Source organism: Mus caroli, unplaced genomic scaffold, assembly GCF_978045245.1.
Source record: "Mus caroli unplaced genomic scaffold, Mus_caroli_1 scaffold_2, whole genome shotgun sequence".
NCBI classification, from domain to species: domain Eukaryota; kingdom Metazoa; phylum Chordata; class Mammalia; order Rodentia; family Muridae; genus Mus; species Mus caroli.
The window spans coordinates 34,394,742-34,414,183 of record NW_028227257.1 but is presented as its reverse complement, the minus strand read 5'-3'; the positions used below and the strand labels follow the sequence as shown (position 1 = coordinate 34,414,183).

Here is a 19,442-nt window from a genome sequence, read left to right as displayed (position 1 = left end):
AAGTTCAAACCATATCTAGAGGACGCACAATGTCAGTGGATGGAAGGATCTGTCAGAGTAGACTCCTCGGAGGGAGATGATGAAGGAAAAGCTTGTTCATGTTTAGTGAGAATACAGGTTCACTTTGGTTTTCCACCCATGGTTAGTTGTGTCAGTGACTGAAGAGCACACACAGGGCCCACTTACCAACAGTTGTTACTTCACACTTACACAAAGCAAAATGGCTCTGCCTTTTTCCAGAAAAGTTTCTTTTGTTGTCAGTAACAAAGGTATTTATTGCATCCCAGAAATATTCAATACAGCCATCAACTTGTACCCTCCAATAAGGAAACACATAGAACTTTTGAGGACACACACATCCTTCTAGAGAGAAAAAAACCAAATAGCTGGCAGGACAGAAGAGAGTACAGTGAGACTTTACAAAAAGCTAAGAAGGAAAGAAAATGTTTGATGGGATAAAGGTACTGTTTTGACTGGGTCCTGGGGTGCAGGAAGTTGGCTGTGTAGGTAAGTCAGTATGGGTTAAATGTGCCTATTCTCTCTTTAACCACGTCTAGGATTCTACCAGGTAACCACAGTTAGCTTCCCTCTAGGAATCAAGAAGCAAAAATGTAGGGACTCAGAGCATCCCACCAGTGGCCATACAGCTATTTAGGAATGGAGTCCAGGTCAGTCTGAGCTTACCACTGGGTCATCTTCTTACCTATTGCAAGTCTGCAACCACTTACAACAGGTTTTTGTCAAAACTGGCTCCGCCTCTGTGTTCCACAGCTATCCAGGGAGAAGGAATGCAGATGAAGAGCCTCCTTTCTGAGAATGCTCCCTGTTCCCAACCCAGTCCAGTTTTAGGAGCAAAGTAGTTGACAAGAAATCATGCCATGCCCCATGGCTATCTCTGAGTGCAGCTCCATGTACTTAAAGCCATCCTAGTTGCTGGACTCCTGGCATGCCTGTAACAAAGTTTTTATCTCCTTTGAGAGCCTGTGTTTGTCTTCTGAGAACCTGTGGCCAACTCTGAAGCTCCATCCTTTCACAGGATGGAGGGTGGTGGTGATACAGGACCACCCTCTTGCAGCTTAGCAGGATTTCCTAGCCTGGGACTCTGTACCACCTTTTCTTTCCCTAATCTCTTTGCAGAGAGGTGATAGTGTATGCTCAGCGCTTGCTCCCAGACTAACTAGGGCTAAGCGGAGATGTTCAAGGAGATGCTGTTTAGACTTTGGTGAAAAATGATTCTAGAAAGAAATTCACATTACACAATAAGTCATAGCTTGGAGGGGGATCAAGTTCAAGTCAGGAAAAAACGTTAAGCAGAAAAGAGAAAGGAGCCAATATGACAACAACAGGCCAGGTGAGTCACTAAATTTTAGACAGCCATGAGGTTGCATGAGGGAACCCACAAAGTGTTAGAGTCCTTTGTCTACAGTAAATAGACAGACTCAGACTCTGCTACACCGAAGCAAAGACAGAAAGATGTTTCAGAAAGAGTCAACAAGTGAAGACTCAGCAAGGGGAGGAGGGTGGCGGCGTTCTTGGTCATGAGGTAGCAGCCTGAGGTTGGTCAGAAGCTTTTGCTTGCACAAGGATATCAGATGTCAAGAGTAGGACACCCGGGAAGCCATGAAAGCAGTAATGGGGCCTCCTGGGCTGTGGGGGAGAGAGACTGCCCACTCTAAGTACTGTAAACACTGAGCTAGGCTCTTCCTCAGCTAAGCTGCTTGCCAAAGACTGGGAAGGAAACTAGGGAGTGCACAGCCTGGCTCTGGCCATTTGTGGGCTTAGAAACCACTGAGTAACCCACAACATTCCACCTTCTCCATATAGGTTCCACAGCCAGGCATTCAACCTTGGTCAAACCGATCCAACCCTTTCTATTGTGGTTGTTTTGGGTTTGGGGGTGGAGGGTTGTTTGTTTAGTTGGTTGGTTGGTTGGTTTGGTTTGGTTTTTCAAGACAGGGTCTCTGTGTGCAGCCCTGGCTGTCCTGGAATTCACTGTATAGATCAGGCTGGCCTTGAATTCACAGATCTGCCTGCCTCTGAATGAGTGCTGGGATTAAAGGCATGCACCACTATGCTTAGGAGATCAAACTTTTTTTAAAAAATTTGGATCAGTATGGAGCAGATACAGAGAGTCCTCCTTATTGGCATGCCCCGGACAATACAGGTTTTTACATGGCATTTACATTGTGTTAGGGATTATTAGCAATCTAGAGATGATTGACAGAACATGGGAAAATGTATCTGTTATATGCAAACACTGCAGTATGTTATATGAAATTTGAACACCGCTTGGATTTGAGTATGACTAACCAACCCCACTGATCTCAACTGCATTCATAGACAGTTGGATGAAGCCAGTGGGGACTTGGTGCAGACAAAAGGAATCAAGTGATAGATTCTGCCCTGCAGGGTTGTGTGGACCAAAGGGGCCTGAAGGAAAGGGCTCATTCAGGAACAAGCAGAGAATACCTTAGCCACTGGATCTAAATGAGAATGACAGGACCTGTTGTTCATGGGGAGCCCAGGGTGTCCAGCTGTGGTGAATTATTCTCCACTCTGGATGAAGCTTAGGAAAATTCTCCCTGGCCCTCATCATAGCCGCTAGCAGTGCAGAAGCAAGAGGACCTCGTGACTAGTGATTCTAAGAGGCCTGTGCAGTATTGCCAGGCTGGAGTGTATTAGGCATAAAGGAGGGTGGAAAGGAAGGAGATGTGGAAGCAAGAGTGAAACTGGACATATGGCCAAGCCTCATAAGCCAACAATTACTACCAGTCCATAGATCTTGGAAGGGAAGCACAGCAACTCAAGGCGATTCTGGGAGCTCATTTTTGGCTTGTTGTCTTCCCGCCATCCACATCTATTGAGATTCCAGTGCTGGGGCTTCCCCACCAGCCAAGGTTTTTAGTGCTGAGGTACCATCTCAGGGTCTCCTCGGTACCCCATGAGAACCTCAACTGTAAGTGTAGAGCCAAGGAACCCAGGATCCCAACAAGCATGCCTCTATCAGAACCACCTCCAAGGCCACACTGCCTCTGTGTGGCCAAGCATGGAAGTGCAGCCACTGGTGCTGCTGAGAAAGAAAGAAGGCTGGCAATGGAAACTGGAAGTCTCTGCCCTGATGCCCGAAGGGAACTGGCTGCTTCCCAACCGCTGGCAGCTTACTTTCTGGGCCATGGTGGAATGCCGGAAAGCCAAACACACCAATCAGCCTCTCATGTACATTTATCTTGTGTTCTTGAAAACCACCTTCCGGTTTAACCAACAGGGTGACTTGAGATTTGGGGGAAATGGGCTGCATTATTTTCTAGTCTGTCTCAAGTCTTCTCTCATGACGTGCTACCCAGAGTTTGAAGGTCGAGGGTTTGGAGTGTGCTTAAGGACAGCGACTCCCTGGATCTACTTACCTCTCACAAACTGGCGGCTATGAGATTGAAGTTATTCAAAAGCACTACAACAGCCATGGCGTTTGCACACAACTCTAGATCACACACACACATCTCTTCTAAAATCAGTGTCTGCAGACACCAAGGGAGCTGAACAGAGCTGCCATTAGAAAGAAAATGACTGTCCGCCACTGTCCAGGATGTTCTCGACTCGCTACTCCACCCTCCTGGTTATCAACTCCACAGCCCCTTGATGGATTTGGGTTACAGACTCCTAAATCTTCTGTAGGGACATTGGCTAATGGGAATCATGTAGTCCCTGCTGATCTTGCAAGTGAGGATGCTGAGCAGAGAGCAGGAGAAGCCAGGCTCTGAGTGGAGGGATAGTGAGGGACTGAACCCAGCCCCTGGGTCCTTCTGAAGTCCCCGTGCTTAGGACCTCAGGAGCCCCAGCATGTGTTTCCCAAGGAAAAATCCCACCTCACCTGTCTTGTCTTTGCTCCCATGCAGCGCCTCCACCTCAGTGAAGATGTGGCAGGAGCCACATTCATGGCAGCAGGCAGCTCGGCCCCAGAGCTGTTCACGTCAGTCATAGGTAGGTGATGCTAAGAGAATGTCTCAGCCCTTACCTATATAAGAGAAAGGGGTTCTAGGGAAGAAGGTCCTCAAATTTGAGTTGTCTTCCACTTATAAAAAATTAACTTCCTAGATCCCAAACAGAACCTTCCACTCTGCTGTGGCCATTCACTGCTTTAACTGTGTGTGAACTTTTTCTAGACCCAGGGATGTTGCTACTAAGGGAAAGTCTAACCTCTGGGTTCAAAAACTCCCTCCAAAGCTTGCCTATTTCCTCTGGATCCTCAGCATAGTCTAGAACTAGGAGATGTCCTTCCAATGTCCTTGGGATGCAGCTGGACCACTATAGCCAGATTGGTGTTGGTTTGTGTTTCAGGAGTCTTCATCACAAAGGGTGATGTGGGAGTTGGCACCATCGTGGGCTCTGCCGTGTTCAACATCCTGTGCATCATTGGCGTCTGCGGGCTCTTTGCAGGGCAGGTAGGACTGGCAACTCCTTGTTCTACTTGATGTGGAGAAGATGGAAGTATGGAGCCGAGGCAGGGACCATCATGTTGGAATTCACCCACACTGGCACCTTGGGCAGTGTGATTGGAGGTCTCCATCCTGAAGCCACTGTTACTTGGTTTCCAGGTTGATGGATTATTGAACCCCAGTTCCACATAGGAAATTAGCAAGCCTAACAATGTTAACTGTGAGCTTGAAAGTGCTTCCCCACACACCTCCTTTTGAGAGCTACTGATCCACACTAGAATGTGTGGTGCCTCAGAGGAAATGAGATAAATGAGAAAGTCGGAAAATAAAAGAAGAAAAAAAAATTTTCTACTTAAAGAATTCATCGTTGTCACAGTTCAGGGTGTTGCCTTTCTTCCTGCAGGCTAGAGCTTTTGTAGTCTAGAGGAGCCTTGAATACCCAAGTCAACCTCAGGTGTCCATTCTAATGCCATGGAGCATCCTGGCAGAGCCACTGTCCTTTCTAAATGTTGTTATCTCTCTAATAGTCTCAGGGATTTGTTCAGAAGTCACCAGAGTGTGAGACTATTGGGCAGCCAAGGTTAGAGCCTGAAGCCAAGGTTAGAGTGGGGCATACAGCTTCCCTGTGGCTCTCAGAGCCTAGGTTCCTCAGAGAAATAGTCATTAGAAATGAGATCCACAGTTCTCTGACAAAACACCCAAGACTCAGTATCTTCTAGAAAAACCTATTTCTACTATTCTAGATGTGACTCTACTTAAAATATTGAGGGAGCCGAAATCCACTTCACCTGATCAGGAACCTCAGTGCGGTCTGTGCTGTGTCCTGTGGAAAGTGTCTGGTTGGTGTAAAGTCCAATCCTGGTGAGCTTCTCTCTCAAGTGTGTCAGGCCTCTGTGTCTCTCAGAAGCGGCTGAGCATGCCATGATGTCAGTCTCTCGAATGTACACTCAAGAGTTCCCATAAAATTCACTGCTGGTCTCCATGGCCCATTGTAACCGTCCCCATTTACATGCTGACTGATCTGCCCTCTCTGCCTGTTGCGTTTGTTCCTTCCAAGCAACAGGCAGAAGGACACCTTGATCTTAGCGAGCATTAGCTCCAGGGCTCCCTGGTGGACAGGCTAGCTCTGATAAGAGAGTCCAGGATTTGCTCATGATGACTAAGGTCTGGCTCACTCACTAGGCTAAATATTTTCTGCTTTCCCCATGACCCATTGTGTTAAGGTTAATGGGTGTACACTGTAGTGTTCCTGACTGCTCCTACATAGGTAGTTAGTGCCAAAAGAATGAGCCGAGTGCCTGCCTTTACTGCCGTTGCTCTCGCCTGGCTCTATCCTGCCTGACCAGCTCATCGCTGCCTTCCAGAGACGAATAATAGTCACACCAGCAGATGCTGTTGCTGTTAGCACTTTCTTAATTAGTATTGTCACCATTAGCAGTATGATTATTAGCCGGGCCGTTATTAGTGTTGTCATTAGTTCATTAGTCATTTGTACCTGCAGCTTGATTCTGAAGCAAGCCCAGAGGCAAAGAGATAATGTAAAGAAATGAAGCAAATGGCTGGGTGATGTCTACTCAGGGCCACACAGCTAATTACTTATGAAATGAAATGCAGTGTATTCGAGCCAGCCGTGTACTTCAACAGTAGCACCACTCGTCACAAGCTTGGCTAGGATACCATGGATGCTGCACAGGTTGTTGGCATCCATCTTCCTACCCCTTCTCCAGGACTTTGCTGGCTGGTCTCACAGCCCCACTAGAGAAAGGTGACAAGCAGAGCTTCTACTGGGAATAGTGTGATCCTAGCTATAGCTTCCTTCTTTTTCTTTCTTTTCTTTTTCTTTTCTTCTCCTTTTAATCCTGTGCCTACTTAGAGATTTCCAAAGCCATCCACTTGCCGCTTTTGTAGATTGCCTCACATCTTTACAGAAGACACAGACTATTTGAGGAGGAACATGGGCCAAAGAATCAGATTGAACTGGGATTGCATTCTTGCTTTGCTGTTTGCTAGCTGGGGGACTTTGGAGAAGTTATTTTAGCTACTGAAGCCTGATCCTTCTCATCTATAGAGTGGGTATAAGCACATCTACTTCAGAGCGTTGCCATGGTGATGAAGCCTAACATGTTTAACACTAATAATAGTACTTGGTCTGTAAGGGAAGTCAAAACAAGTTAGATACTTTTATCAACTGTTGGGATATTCATCCCGAGGTCCTCACTACTGGATTCCACCCTACATCACCCTGGAAGGTTTGGCCACTGAGTTGATGGAATGATTGATAGAGGTGTCTATAGCTCCCATCAGAGAAAGAATGGGGGAGCAGAGAGGGCAGGCAGAAGGTCTTGTAAATGAAAACAAATGATAGGTTAACATAATGATATCAGAGGACTAGTGCTTAGTCCTAGGTAGTCTCTTGAGTGGTAGAAAAAGTTATCAGCAAGAAGTAGGAGTTGTCCAACCTCATATTCCCAGACAGCAGAGTTGTTGCTATAGAATGTCATGACAAAGGGCAGAAATGGGGAATTGAATGATTAATAAATCTAATCACGGGTCTCACTTGGCATTATTATTTATGCTGTTCTGCTCTTTGTCTTGGCTGGGAGAATTTGCAGCACGCACCCATGGGCCTCTCTCTAATGCATTTCAGCATAAAGGACATGAGGAAGTCTGACACCCATCTAAAATTAAAGTAATTAAGCTGTAGGGTTTGAGCTCCTGTCTCAATTAGGGTTTTGATGAATTCAGTGTAATTGAATGTCTGCTGTATTTGCAGTTTGCAAACATACCCGATGTCCTCAGTGTTCGCCTGAGGTGGTTTGTGGAGTTTTTTATGGGACAGGAGGAAATTGCTTCTTAGAAAGTGGCTTCGAGAGTGGTTCTGGGTATCCCACAAGACATTTACAGAGCTCTGGTCCTCCCAGTTTTTCCTTAAGAACAAAGAAGAATAACAATGAAGTGAAAATATCCAGGTCTTGACGAAACGCTCTATTTTGCATATTGCATTAAAAGGACTCAGTGCCAATTTTGTAAAACAATGTGCTTATGAATTTAAATCCACCATTCAAAGCATGTTAAGCTTTAAATACATAACCACAAACAGAAAGTAAACAGTTTAACTGTATCCCAGATTAGGACTTTCATATTCTGGTTATTACAGCCTGGCAGATGGCTCTGGTTTGTTATAAAAGCTCCCACATTGGCTTCTGGCATCCTTAGAGTGTCCCTGATGTTCTTTGGCGAGGTCCAGCTAATCTTGGCTAGGTTTGCCTTTCTTCAAATAGCGCCCTGTCTAAGCTGGCTCATTTTCACAAAACAGAGCAACACCAAGAGGTTATACATCCCAGTGGAAGCTTGCCTTCATTTGAATATCCCAGAAGAAGATGCTAGGCAAGTGGTCAAGTACAAGTAGTTAATTTAAAAGGTTGCCCTAGGGAATACTGGCAAGACATTGAGGAGGTAAGATGGAAAAGAAAGCTGCAGACAAAAGCATTAATGAACACGTTATCACTAGCAGCAACTGGGATTTTATTCATCTGTGGGGACTGTTTTATAGGTATTCAGTGATCTCATAGAAGAGGCAAGAGAGCTGGGGTACTTATCCACCAACTTCCACATCCCATTCCACGCTGTAAGAAACACGAATCCCTCCACACTCCAGCTTATTGGGTGGCCACAGTCAGGGTGGACCTTGGAACCCAGAGAAAACCCCAGGCAAAGAGATGCCAGAGTTGCCTAGTGGAAGGAACTGAAATGGTAAAGGTAGCATGATGGGGATGGGTCCAGAGTGTATGTGCTGAGAAACAAGACTAAGGCTTCAAAATAAGCTAAGCTGTTTAGATCCCATCTTCAACACCACTGATGGGTACACGCATGAGGACGAGATGAACTAAGAAATTACAGCTATGAATCTGTGTCAGGACAGTGTTCACCTAGTGCACCTGATACCTTGGGTTTGATCCCTAGGACAAAATAAATACATATTCTGGAAAGGTTTTAAAGGATATTTATATTTTTTCATTTTTCCAAAAGTGGTTGATCTTCCTTTCAAGTATATCAATTTAGTATGAATTTGCTGAAACTATTATTCTCATGATATAATTGGTAAATTTGCATAAAGGCTAGAAAAATCTTAGGATAAGTACAATATTCATACAGGGCTACTTGTACATTATATAATATTTAAGAATGTTCTTTGTAATATGTAAATGTATGTTATTCCTTGTGTTTAGTTAGCATTTTGGACTATTTTGTACAAATAATAATATTTTTTGTACAAAAATTTATTATTATTGTGTGGATGTGTGTCCACATGTGAATGTGTGTGTGGGTATTTGTGTGGGTATGTACATGTGTATGTGAGGGATCTTGTGTGTATGGACGTTGCAGGTCATCATCAGGGGTCTCAATCACTCCCCACTTGATTCTTACTAAACCCGGAGCTCATCAACTCAGTGGGACTGTCTGCCTCTGCTCTCCTAATGTTGAGATTACAGATGTGCACTGTGACACACAGTGACTACCCAAACTCAGCTCTGCATGCTTGTGAGGGGGTCCTTTAGCAGCCAAGCTATCTCCTTGGCTAAATTGACATATTTGAAAGTTGGATCACTTTTGGAAAATGAAAAATTGTAAAAAAAAAAAATATTTTAAAACTTTTCTTAAAAATTTCTTTACTTGGTGCTAGGTATCAAACCCAGGGCATCAAACATACCTGGCAAACACTGTACTGCCACAGACTCATATGTGTAATTTTTTAATAAGGTATTTAAAGTAAATAAGATATATACAGCATGTGATGTACTGAAACCTCTGGGGAGAAAAGTACAAATTAACAGTGACTGATAGTTCATTCTGCCTGAGGTCATAGCTTCATTAAATAGAAAACCTTTCACTTAAAACTACATGCTTCACAACTCGTATTAAAAAACCATCCCAGGGTGCAAAATAAAAATAAAAATAATAGTTGCTATTCAGTGAGCTTATTCAGATACCACATCCAACAATGCCCTATGGGTATTGGTATGGATGCACTCACTGAGTTTTAAGGTACAAGATAGTGTTATCCTTCTCAACAGGCTAGGAAATGAACCCTAGAGCTTTGAAAGGAGGGGGTCTGCTGACTACATTATCCACGTGGGGAGCCTCTGATTACAGAGCCGGATATAACTGTTGTACTCTTATTTATGAGGCTGAGATTTTTGTGTGTCCTTGAGAAATTTGGGGTGTAGGACTTAAAGCAATGCAAGGTATGGTCATAGCAACAAGACAGTGGGAACCTGTCATGGAGAGTGGAAGCACTTGGCACAACTGAGGCACATCTAGAAGCCTCTATTTTAATCCAAAAACATCTTCCACAGCTGAGCCCTTCCTTCGCCAATAATTGAGATTTGGGCTGAGGAACATAATGGAAAACACACTGTCTCCTGTGTCCACTAATTCCCAGGTTACTGCTCTCCAGACGAAAGCAAACGCATCTTCTGTCACGTTTCAGTTCTGGGAATCAATTCTGTTTCCCCTAATTGGCTAGGGACTATGAACTATAAATTAAAGCTGCAGCCCACTGATTCAAAATCTGGTGTTGGAGGCCAACTTTCCACTGTAAATAGGGAGATCGTGGGACAAAAAAAGAGCTGAAATGACCCCTGGAGAACTAAGGATCTGAGGCCTCCTCTGGGGTAGGATGAATTCATGTTTGGTCCTGTCAGAGGCAAGAAAGTAGCATGCAAGATGCAGGGCTGGACCCAGGCAAAGACTGGGCCGCAGAGAACTCTATCACCTGTATTCTATTACCTGGGAAGGTAGAGGTTCCTTGGCAAGTCCTGCAGGCTGCAGGCAATAGAAGACAGAAGGCAGATCCAGACCCTAGACCCAGTCCAATTAGATGAGAGGAGTGAGTGGCTTAAACTGCAAGAGCCCCATCCTCAGGCTCAGCTCTACTTATACCAGTGCTGGCTCTGGGGAGGGAGAGCAGGAAGCCCTTCAACACAAGCAGCCCTTCTGAGATGCCACAGTCATACAAGAGGCTGTGTCCTTGGGTGGTGTTTTTTGTTTTCTGATCCTGGTAGTACCACCCTTTCGCAGGCTGTTCCTTTCTCTTGACATCAGATCCATCTTCAGTCCTACATGCAGATGAGTGCAGAGGAATTAGGTTCCAGGTAACAAAACCCCACAAAATTACATCATAACTGAAGAGAATTTACTGAGAACTACACAGGAAAGTGTATGGTTTGAGCAAGGCTCAAGCCCTATTGTTCTCCTGCCTTGAATCATCTCTGTGCTCTTCCTCCAATTAGTTTTCTTTCATGAAAGAAAGAAAGAAAGAAAGAAAGAAAGAAAGAAAGAAAGAAAGAAAGAAAGAGAAAGAGAGAGAGAGAGAGAGAAGACAATACTAGACTATAGCTCTTTCAGGCCTGGTACACACATACCACCACATGAGCCAAGAAAAGAAAAAGAAAATATCACCTTGCTCACTCCCCTGTCCAACCCCTACTTAACATCACCAAACAAAAATCTGGATGGACCCGTTAGATTTTACCAACTACTCTAATTAGAGTTACCAGATTAGCTTATGTTAGCAAGAATCACCTGCACCTTCTTTCTAGAGATAAGAATCCAATCTATTCCATGTCAGAAGCATAGCTTCTGGTCTTTCCTTATCATACATACAGTGCAGAGTCGTGCTGAAATGGCTGAGCCTGAGCTGTATCTTAAGCTGTCTCCCTAGCTTTCTTTCTGCGCTAATGCACACAGTGCTGTGGTTGGTATTTATATGGACACATACTGTTGCTTCTGATCACAAAACCAAGGAGGGTTACTATATCAAGAGATGGTGGATAGGTGAGAGAATGGATAATTAGGTAGGTAGGTAGGTAGGTAGGTAGGTAGGTAGGTAGGTGGATGGATAGATGGATGGATGGATGGATGGATGGATGGATGGATGGATAGATAGATAGATAGATAGATAGATAGATAGATAGATAGATAGATGGATGGATGGATGGATGGATGATGGGTAGATTGGTAGATAGATGATATAGGTAGGTAGGCAGGCAGATAGATAGATAGTTGATAGGTAGGTAGATAGATGATGGGTAGGTTGGTAGATAGATGATAGGTAGGTAGGTAGTTAGGTAGATAGGTAGGTAGATAACTTTTTTGTTACTATGGCCAAGTAACTGACAACAGTTATTTGATTTGAGTCATGGTTTCAGAGTTCATAGTCTCTTAACCCCATGTAGCCAAGCAGGACATCAGAGTGATGGAAACATATGATAGAGACTCTTCTCCATTTCTTGGCACACAGATATCAGAGGATGAGTCTAGAAGGGAACAGGGATAATACACACCTAAGAACCTGCCCAATAACTTATACCCTCCAAATGGAGGCCACCCCTAGAATTTCTAGACCCTCCCAAACTAACACCACCCAGATAGAGACCAAGCATTCAAACCATGAGCCCTTGGGGGACATTTCACTTTCAAGCTATCATGGCATATTTGTTGTTTGCTTTATTAATCAAAAGTTTCCAAGCTTCTTTTCACAGTGGGTACCCACGTTCTGTCTCTACCCCAACCAGTGAGATCTCAGTTATCTGCATATCACCAGCACTTGGTATGGACAGTTTTACTTTGGTTTGTTACCTTGTGACTGTAATCATTCTGGAGAATATGATGAGCGCCTCTCTGTGCCTTCAGTTTGCATTTCAAGACATGGCTCTGAGCATCTCTTCCTGTGATTATGTGCCCATCTTCCTTGGTGATAAGTCTGTTCAAATCTCTGTCCATCTATGCTGCCATTTGGCCATTGTTCTCTCCTTACTCTCCTGTTCTGGCAGTCTCTAAATCATGGCACTCAACCACTCCTCTGAGTCCTTCTGTCCAATTAGTTTTAATTTCCAAATCAATAGAGAGCAGGGTCATTAGAAATGATTTAGCGTGGTCATAGAGATGTTTTATTAGTGCTGTTGCTCCCATTTGGGTTAACAAGGGAGGTACTCAGAAACCACACTCTGCAACTGTGCCAAAGAAAATGACGAGGTCAGTGCCCTTGTGCCCAGCAAAGTAAAATTAGCAAGACCTGAGATCCAAGATGCATATTTTGGGAAATGTGAGGTGGAAAGTTAGAGTCCCTGGAAGGTGGGGTGAGCATTCCTTCCATGTTAAGCCTCACATGGCTCCTGGAAAGTGAGTTCCAGGTCACTGCCTGCCTCCTTGGAAAGGTTGTAAGAAGGGCTGGCTGGCTGCCAATCCAAAGGGATCCCAGAACCTTCTCTCTATCACCACAGGACATAAAAAAAGACCTAACAGAAGCAGTTCAAGGAAGGAAGGGCTTGAGTCTCAGTTTGAGGGTATAGTCCATTGTGGCAAGGAAATATGGCTAGTTGGCCATATTGGATTCGTGATGAGAAAGCAGAGGGGGTGGGGTGCTGATGCTCATCTGGTCTCGTCTTTTATAATTACTCCAGAACCTCATCCCATGGAACAAGCACAAGATGCTCATGCACTGGACACTGCTCATGCATCTTTAGATAGATTCACGATTTTGCTTTTTGTCCTCAAATAACTCTGAAGGCAACACTATTTTCCAAAGAGAAAACCAAGACTCAAAAATGTTCAATAATCTTACCACACTAGTGAGTCAGAAGACTTTGGGGTTGCAGGGTTCAGCCAGTGGCATAGAAATGTCAAGTTCTTTCTCTAGTTTTTCCAGTGAGTCCATTTAGATAAGAAGCCTCACACCCTAAGCTGCCAGGCATATGACAGCCATCCCAACACTTGCTCACAGATCAATAGCTTTCTAATCATGAAACCCATGGGAAGCAGGGAGCATAAGCAGGTTGACAGGGAACTGTGGGCATGGTTGCCTCCTTCACCCTCACCTGGATGACTGAATAACACCAAGTGAGTTCAGGTGCTTTGGCTGTGTAAAGTCTCCTAGCTGCAAAATAAATCTTCCTAAGGGACCCAGGAAGGCTGGCTCTTGTCATAGAGATTCTTCATTTCTTATATGCCCTATGTACCAGCAATCCCACACAGCAACAGGGGTGAAATATTCTGACCATGGCCTTATAACTTCACCTCAGTAAAAGGACACAGGAAAGCTCTCTGGCACAGGGGAACATGGGCATTAGGAAGTCCGGAGAGTAGGCAGAGCAAGACTGAACCTGCCTCCTTAGATCCTTAGACTGGTCTTCACACCACATCCTTGACTCACTTCTTCACTACCATAGATAGTGGAGGACCATGTATATGGAGCGCTGTGTGAACTGTGACATAACAAATCAGATTTTGTGATTTGAGTGCAAGCAACTATAATCAAAATGCCTGAAGAAGGATCCACAGGCCAACACCTGAGGGCTGAAAGTATGTACCTGTTTACTTATAATATTATCTGGCATCTGTCAATTTAAAGCCAAAGTACTAATTTGTTGAAAAAATGAACACAGATCAAGGGTTAGACCACTGAACCCCACCTCAGTAAGCTCTTGATTTAACAGGTTTCGCTACGTGTCTACCACATGCTGAACACTGTTCTAAGCACCAGAGATATACCAGTGAAAAAACTGTATCCTAGAATTTGGCTACAAGATATAGGATGTTTTTAAATATCCAACAAATATGGCTAATTGGTAGGTAGGTAAGTAAGTAGGAATGTAGACAGATGGGTGAATGATGGATACCAGATGATGGATAGATGACAGTGGATGGATAGATAGATGGAGAGCAAGAGAGAAAGAAAGTTAAATTTGGTTTGGGAGCTAGGAAGAAGATATGTAGTATCAATTATGAATCAATGTTATTAACAAACAAAACAGAATAGGAAGGTTTAGAGTATACACTATGCTGGAGATGCTAGCCTATAAAGACTTTCCAAGAAGATCACTACCATAAATGCTGATAGTTCGATGGGGTACAGAATACTCCCTTCCACTCCAAAGAAAACAGTATCACTCCAAATATAGACTGACTCAGATGACACTCAAAATCTGAGTCACTTTAAATGGAGAGAGCATACCTTGTGAACAGACATACCACTGTAGTCCCTGAAATGCATGAGGTGACTTACTACAAAGACACAGATGTCTCTGGTCTATGAGGAGAGAATAACAGTGTTAGTCTGTGACCTCCCTAGGGGCATTTCTGCCTGCCTCCTGAGGTAAGACTAGACTGGGTCCTGCCTGAGGAGATGGATCAGGTCATAAAGGATTTGCCAAGCACACATGAGGAGGTAAATTTGAATCCCAAACATCCATATGAAAGCTAGTTATGGCAGCATGCATCTGTGACCCCAGTGCTGAGGAGAGGAAAATGTAGAGGGAGGCAGACACCTTGAACTCTCTGGCCAGCCAGTCTAGTCACTAAGATAGATCTGTGGAGAAAATGTGGCTGCAGGGAAACCAGTGAGAATACTATGGGCCTCCTGTGGCTTCTGCAGCGAGAGAGATAGCGAGAGGTGGCTGCTGGGCTCAGAGGACTTCCTAGAGGTGACACTAAGAGAGAGGGTGATGCATTGAAAATGGTGGTAAAGGAAAGCAATAAATCACACAGGACACTAGGACAGTTAGCTTGAACAATGAAAGTGGGCTGCAGAATATTTACCAACTCTATTAGTGGTAATATATTAGCCATGAGAAGTTAGAGTCTGTCTCCACTGAAAATACTGTGAAGTCAGCAGTTCTCTGTCAGATCCAGAAACACGGGAAGGACACTGAAATAGCAAAATGTATTTATTAATCAAAAGTTGACTTTCACTTTTTAAGTTATTATTCTTTAAATTTTTTCAGTGAAAATACATAGTTCCCCTTTCCCTTTCCCCCCTCACATGTATCTCAATTCACATCCTCTTTCTCTTCGATTGTTCTGTTTCTATCCATGCCTAAATAGTAAATATAGCCTACTCAGTCTGAACCATGTTCCCTGTGTGATTTCAGGGAGGACCACTTGGTATTGGATGGCCAATTAGGAAGCTCGTGCCTACGGGAAACCCCTGCTCTCCTCATCTCTTAGTTGTCTGCATGCAGCCCCACCCATAGACAAATTAACTTTTAACTTAATTTTAACTACAAAATCCACATTTTTAACTAAAAGCTCCATCGTCTATCTGCAACTGCCTAGTCATTTTTACTTGGTAGCCGTTGTGACGATCAGTCTTCCTCACTAAGCAACCCAACTATCAAGGAGACATGACACCCATTGACGGAGCTTTGTAGTCAAAATGCTGGCTGATCAGATCCATACAAACCCTGGGTAGCACTGCCCATCTCAAAAATCAATGTTCATGAATTCCAAATTGACAAAGTTTTACAGATTCCTACCAGTCAGGATTTGGAAGATGGCAAAGCAGGACATAAACAATTGTGATCTACACACTGATGACAATGTCACTTGACCCATCTATTCTATGCCCCACCCAGACACTTCGTAGGTCCAAACAGCTTAGCTAGTTCTTCTTCTCATACGTGACTGCAATACCATCAGGCTATCTTTATTCCAGGCTCTTTGACCTCCAGACAGTCTGTAACATCAGACAAAAAGGACTCAATTTGCAATTTTAAAATAAAGAAGCAGCAGAGTAAACCAAGAGAAATTCTAGGAGCTTTCTGGTTTTATTTTTCTAATGTGGCAAAACCTTTTCTAGAACAGTTATCCTCATTGCTGCCAATCTCCATTGACATATGTGAAGAAAATCATGTATGCCCCCACCCCCACCCCACCCCACCCCCACCCATCCCCACCCTGCAGCCTTTCTTTCTGAGTAGATCCACCTCTATATTTAAATGGAAGTCTTAATCCTGGACACTATCCTGACTCTCCAAATGAAGAGAAATAAGTGCTGTTCGTTAGCCTTTCTGGCTCATGTGCAGAACACATGGACAGTGGCCTTTGTTAACCAAATATCTGGTTTTTGCTGGCAAAGCGAGACATTCTGTCCTGCCCAGACCCAACAAAGGGCCCACTTTGCTTGTTCATGGCAGGGAGGAGGAGGTCCATCCTCCTTTTCCCACAGGGAGACATACCCAAATTGCCACTCCTTGGGAAATGAGGAGGAAATCTGGTCTGAGTAGGCTTTATTTGTTTGTGACTCTTTTTCATCCAAGACTAAGTTGGGGCTGCAGTTGGAACATGGAAAACGAAAACTGGGGCATGTGGTGCAGGGGCCAGCAGTGGGGAGACTGGGGCTGAGGCAGAATGGCTCGTCCTTACCCCGTGGCCTTCTCAGATCATTCACGGATCTGTCATGATGCCGTAAACCTGATTTTTGTTTCCACTCTGGCTGTCTTTGATTATTGCAGCATGCAGCTTCCAAAGACACGTGTCCTGCCTCCCCACCGAATCATTTATTTTTCCTTTTTAAAAAACAATATACAACTGTCTCCTGTTCCACATTATTATCTGTTTTCATTGTAAATTAAGAACATCTTTTTTGTTAATCACTAATCTTTTGGGGGATCTCAGTGGAGTTAATGTAGAATGATATAAATTAACTCATTGCATCCTTAGACTGATCCTGTAATGTAGAGACTGTGTTTTTCTCACTTTACAGATAAGAAAACAGAACTTAGAAAGGGAAGGAGAGAAACTTGCCCGAGACTGTGCATTCAGTGAAAGCAGAGTTAGGACTCAGAGCTTAGCAGTTGGCCTGCAGAATGTGTGTTCTTCATCTCTGAAGAGCAAACAGAAGCCCGTCACGCAAACCGGTGCTAAGGGACCTCCTTGCAGGGGCTCCAGAAACACACATCTCATGAAGGAAGAGGTGTCCTAGACTGTCACACTCTTCTCCATGGTCTAGAAGATAATTTGTCTGGGGTGCCCTTGAACCTCTTTGTTAGGGAACCTCCTGCAGAAAATGCTGAGGCTGGCTCCCCAGGTGGCCAGACATCTCTGCGTGGAAAAACAAGATCACATCACGGTTCCTTTTAGAACTCGGACTCCATCCTGAGCTACATTTATATGTGCCCCAGTGGTGGAGTAAAGGCATGATTGAAATATGGCAGTGGATAAAAGGGATTTCTGAAGCCTTTTCTGATACTGATACCTAATTCTGCTACATTCTAGTGGCTTTGAAAGTCTGTCGCAAAGATCAGAGTCCTCATCTTGTGTTAATGATGGTGGCCAGGATTCTGCTTGCCAGTGGACAGTCTCTTAGGAGAGTCAACTCTGTTCTCGGAGCATGGAGAAAAGACTAGAATGGGGCAAACAGGTGATTTTTTTAGACGAGCTGAGGAAGGTCCCTTGGGGGACCCTGGTGAAGTGTAGTTTCTTTCTCAAATCTACATTTCCTCCACCGTCCTGGAATGCTTTGGCCATGCTCACTGTGAAGGCTCAGGCCCAGTGGAGTGTGGCTGAGAGGATGCCTCAATGCTCTTGAAGGAAAGTAGTAACCCAAATCAAAATAAGAAATAGTTACTTTTATGGAAGGGAGGGGAAGGGCAAGCCACCATTTCCCCCACCCCCCCACCCCACCCCCCACCCCCGCTTTGCCTGGCCAGGAGCTCTGGCTTTTGCCTCTGCCAGCTCAGCCTCAATGAACCATACACAGATAAGAACACAGCATTCCCTAGACCTACATAAATTCTCTGTGGGCAATTAGGCCCCAGGAGCACCCCTAATAAGAACCTTCACATTCTCTTGAAATCTCTCCGGGATCTCAAGACCACTCTTCAACACCATCATAAAACCCAGCTCTGCCGTCACATATCTAAAAGAAAATAAGAATATCAAGCTGAAATATATTTTCTTAATTTCTCTGACAATAAAATAAAAGAATTTTGCTCATCCGTCATCTCTCATAAATGAAGATGCATTCTAATGAAATGTGATTCTCCCAGTTTTAATAGAAGCAAATATTTAAGATATATGGCTCCAATTCTGGCCCTCGGCAGAGAGAATGATTGTAAATATCAGTCATCTTGTATTAAATGTATACGCACCGAGCCAGGGTTTTTATATGGTTCTTAAGGCTGACTCCTCCTAATTCTGGCCTCCCTGAATCTTGACTACGTGACCTGTGGAAGTGGCTTGACCCCATTATGACTTAGCTTCCTTGACTATTAAGGGAAAAATAGTAAAAATAGTATAGGTGTAGCTCTCCACCACTACAGCCTGGTGGGGAAGGACAAGAAATAATCGGCTCAGTATCAAACAGAGATTCCTGTCCTCACATCTTGAGGGCTATTATGATTTGAGTGTGGAATGACCTCTTCAAGCTCAAGTGTTTGAACATTTGGTCCCCAGCTGGCGGCACTGCTTGGAGAGATTGTGAAACTTCTTAGGAGCTTGGGCTGAGCTGGAAGAAAGTGGGTCACCAGTGGTGGTGGACTTTAGAAGGAGTAGCCTTGGCCTCTCACCCAAGCTCTCTGTTTCTTGGTCCATGACATGTAACAAGCTGGACATCAGGTTTCCATCATCGTAGATAGGAGCTGAACTATGCCATTATCTTCCTTACCATGATAAACTGTAGCCCCTCAACCGTAAGTCTAAATAAATCCAGCCTACATTGCTTCTGCCATGTATTTGGTTGGTCAAAGCAGTAAGAAGAGTAACTAGCAGAAAGCAAGGAGGGAATTATTCAGAAACATACAGCAAGTAATAGCAAAGTCGAGTACCACATGCACATGTGACTGGCCCCAGTGTCCGTGCATTCACCTCCACCCTGGGTTGATAATAGCTCCATGAAACATAAGTGTGAACAGGGACACGTGCATAGACATGAACATGGCATCAGGCCTCTCTCTGCAAGGCTTCCCTGGTCTTGTGGTCATGTTCCATCTCAGTCTTTTTCCACCACACAATGTAGCTTGTCAAGATGTTCTGCAGCTGAGATTCTATCCCTTCACCCACCATCCCAGCCATTGGCCTGCCCTTCCTGCCCAGTGTGGGAGTTTAGAGCAGCTCCTACACAGGGCACCTTGCCTAGAGGTCTTGACTCTTTATTTTCAGTATTCCTAGGAGCCCCCTCAAGCATCCCCCATCCCTTTGATGTCCAGAGTTGTGGCTTTGCTCTGAGCA

General features: G+C 44.3%; 1 protein-coding gene across 1 annotated transcript in view; it reads left to right on the top strand.

The window, feature by feature from the left end:
• The window catches only part of Slc24a3 (solute carrier family 24 member 3), a 476,343-nt gene that overhangs the window by 340,022 nt on the left and 116,879 nt on the right, over positions 1–19,442 (top strand). The window contains exons 5-6 of the mRNA XM_085833625.1: positions 3,894–3,978; positions 4,336–4,439. Coding sequence (XP_085689751.1) covers positions 3,894–3,978; positions 4,336–4,439 — 189 coding nt within the window. The remainder of the gene's footprint in view (positions 1–3,893; positions 3,979–4,335; positions 4,440–19,442) is intronic.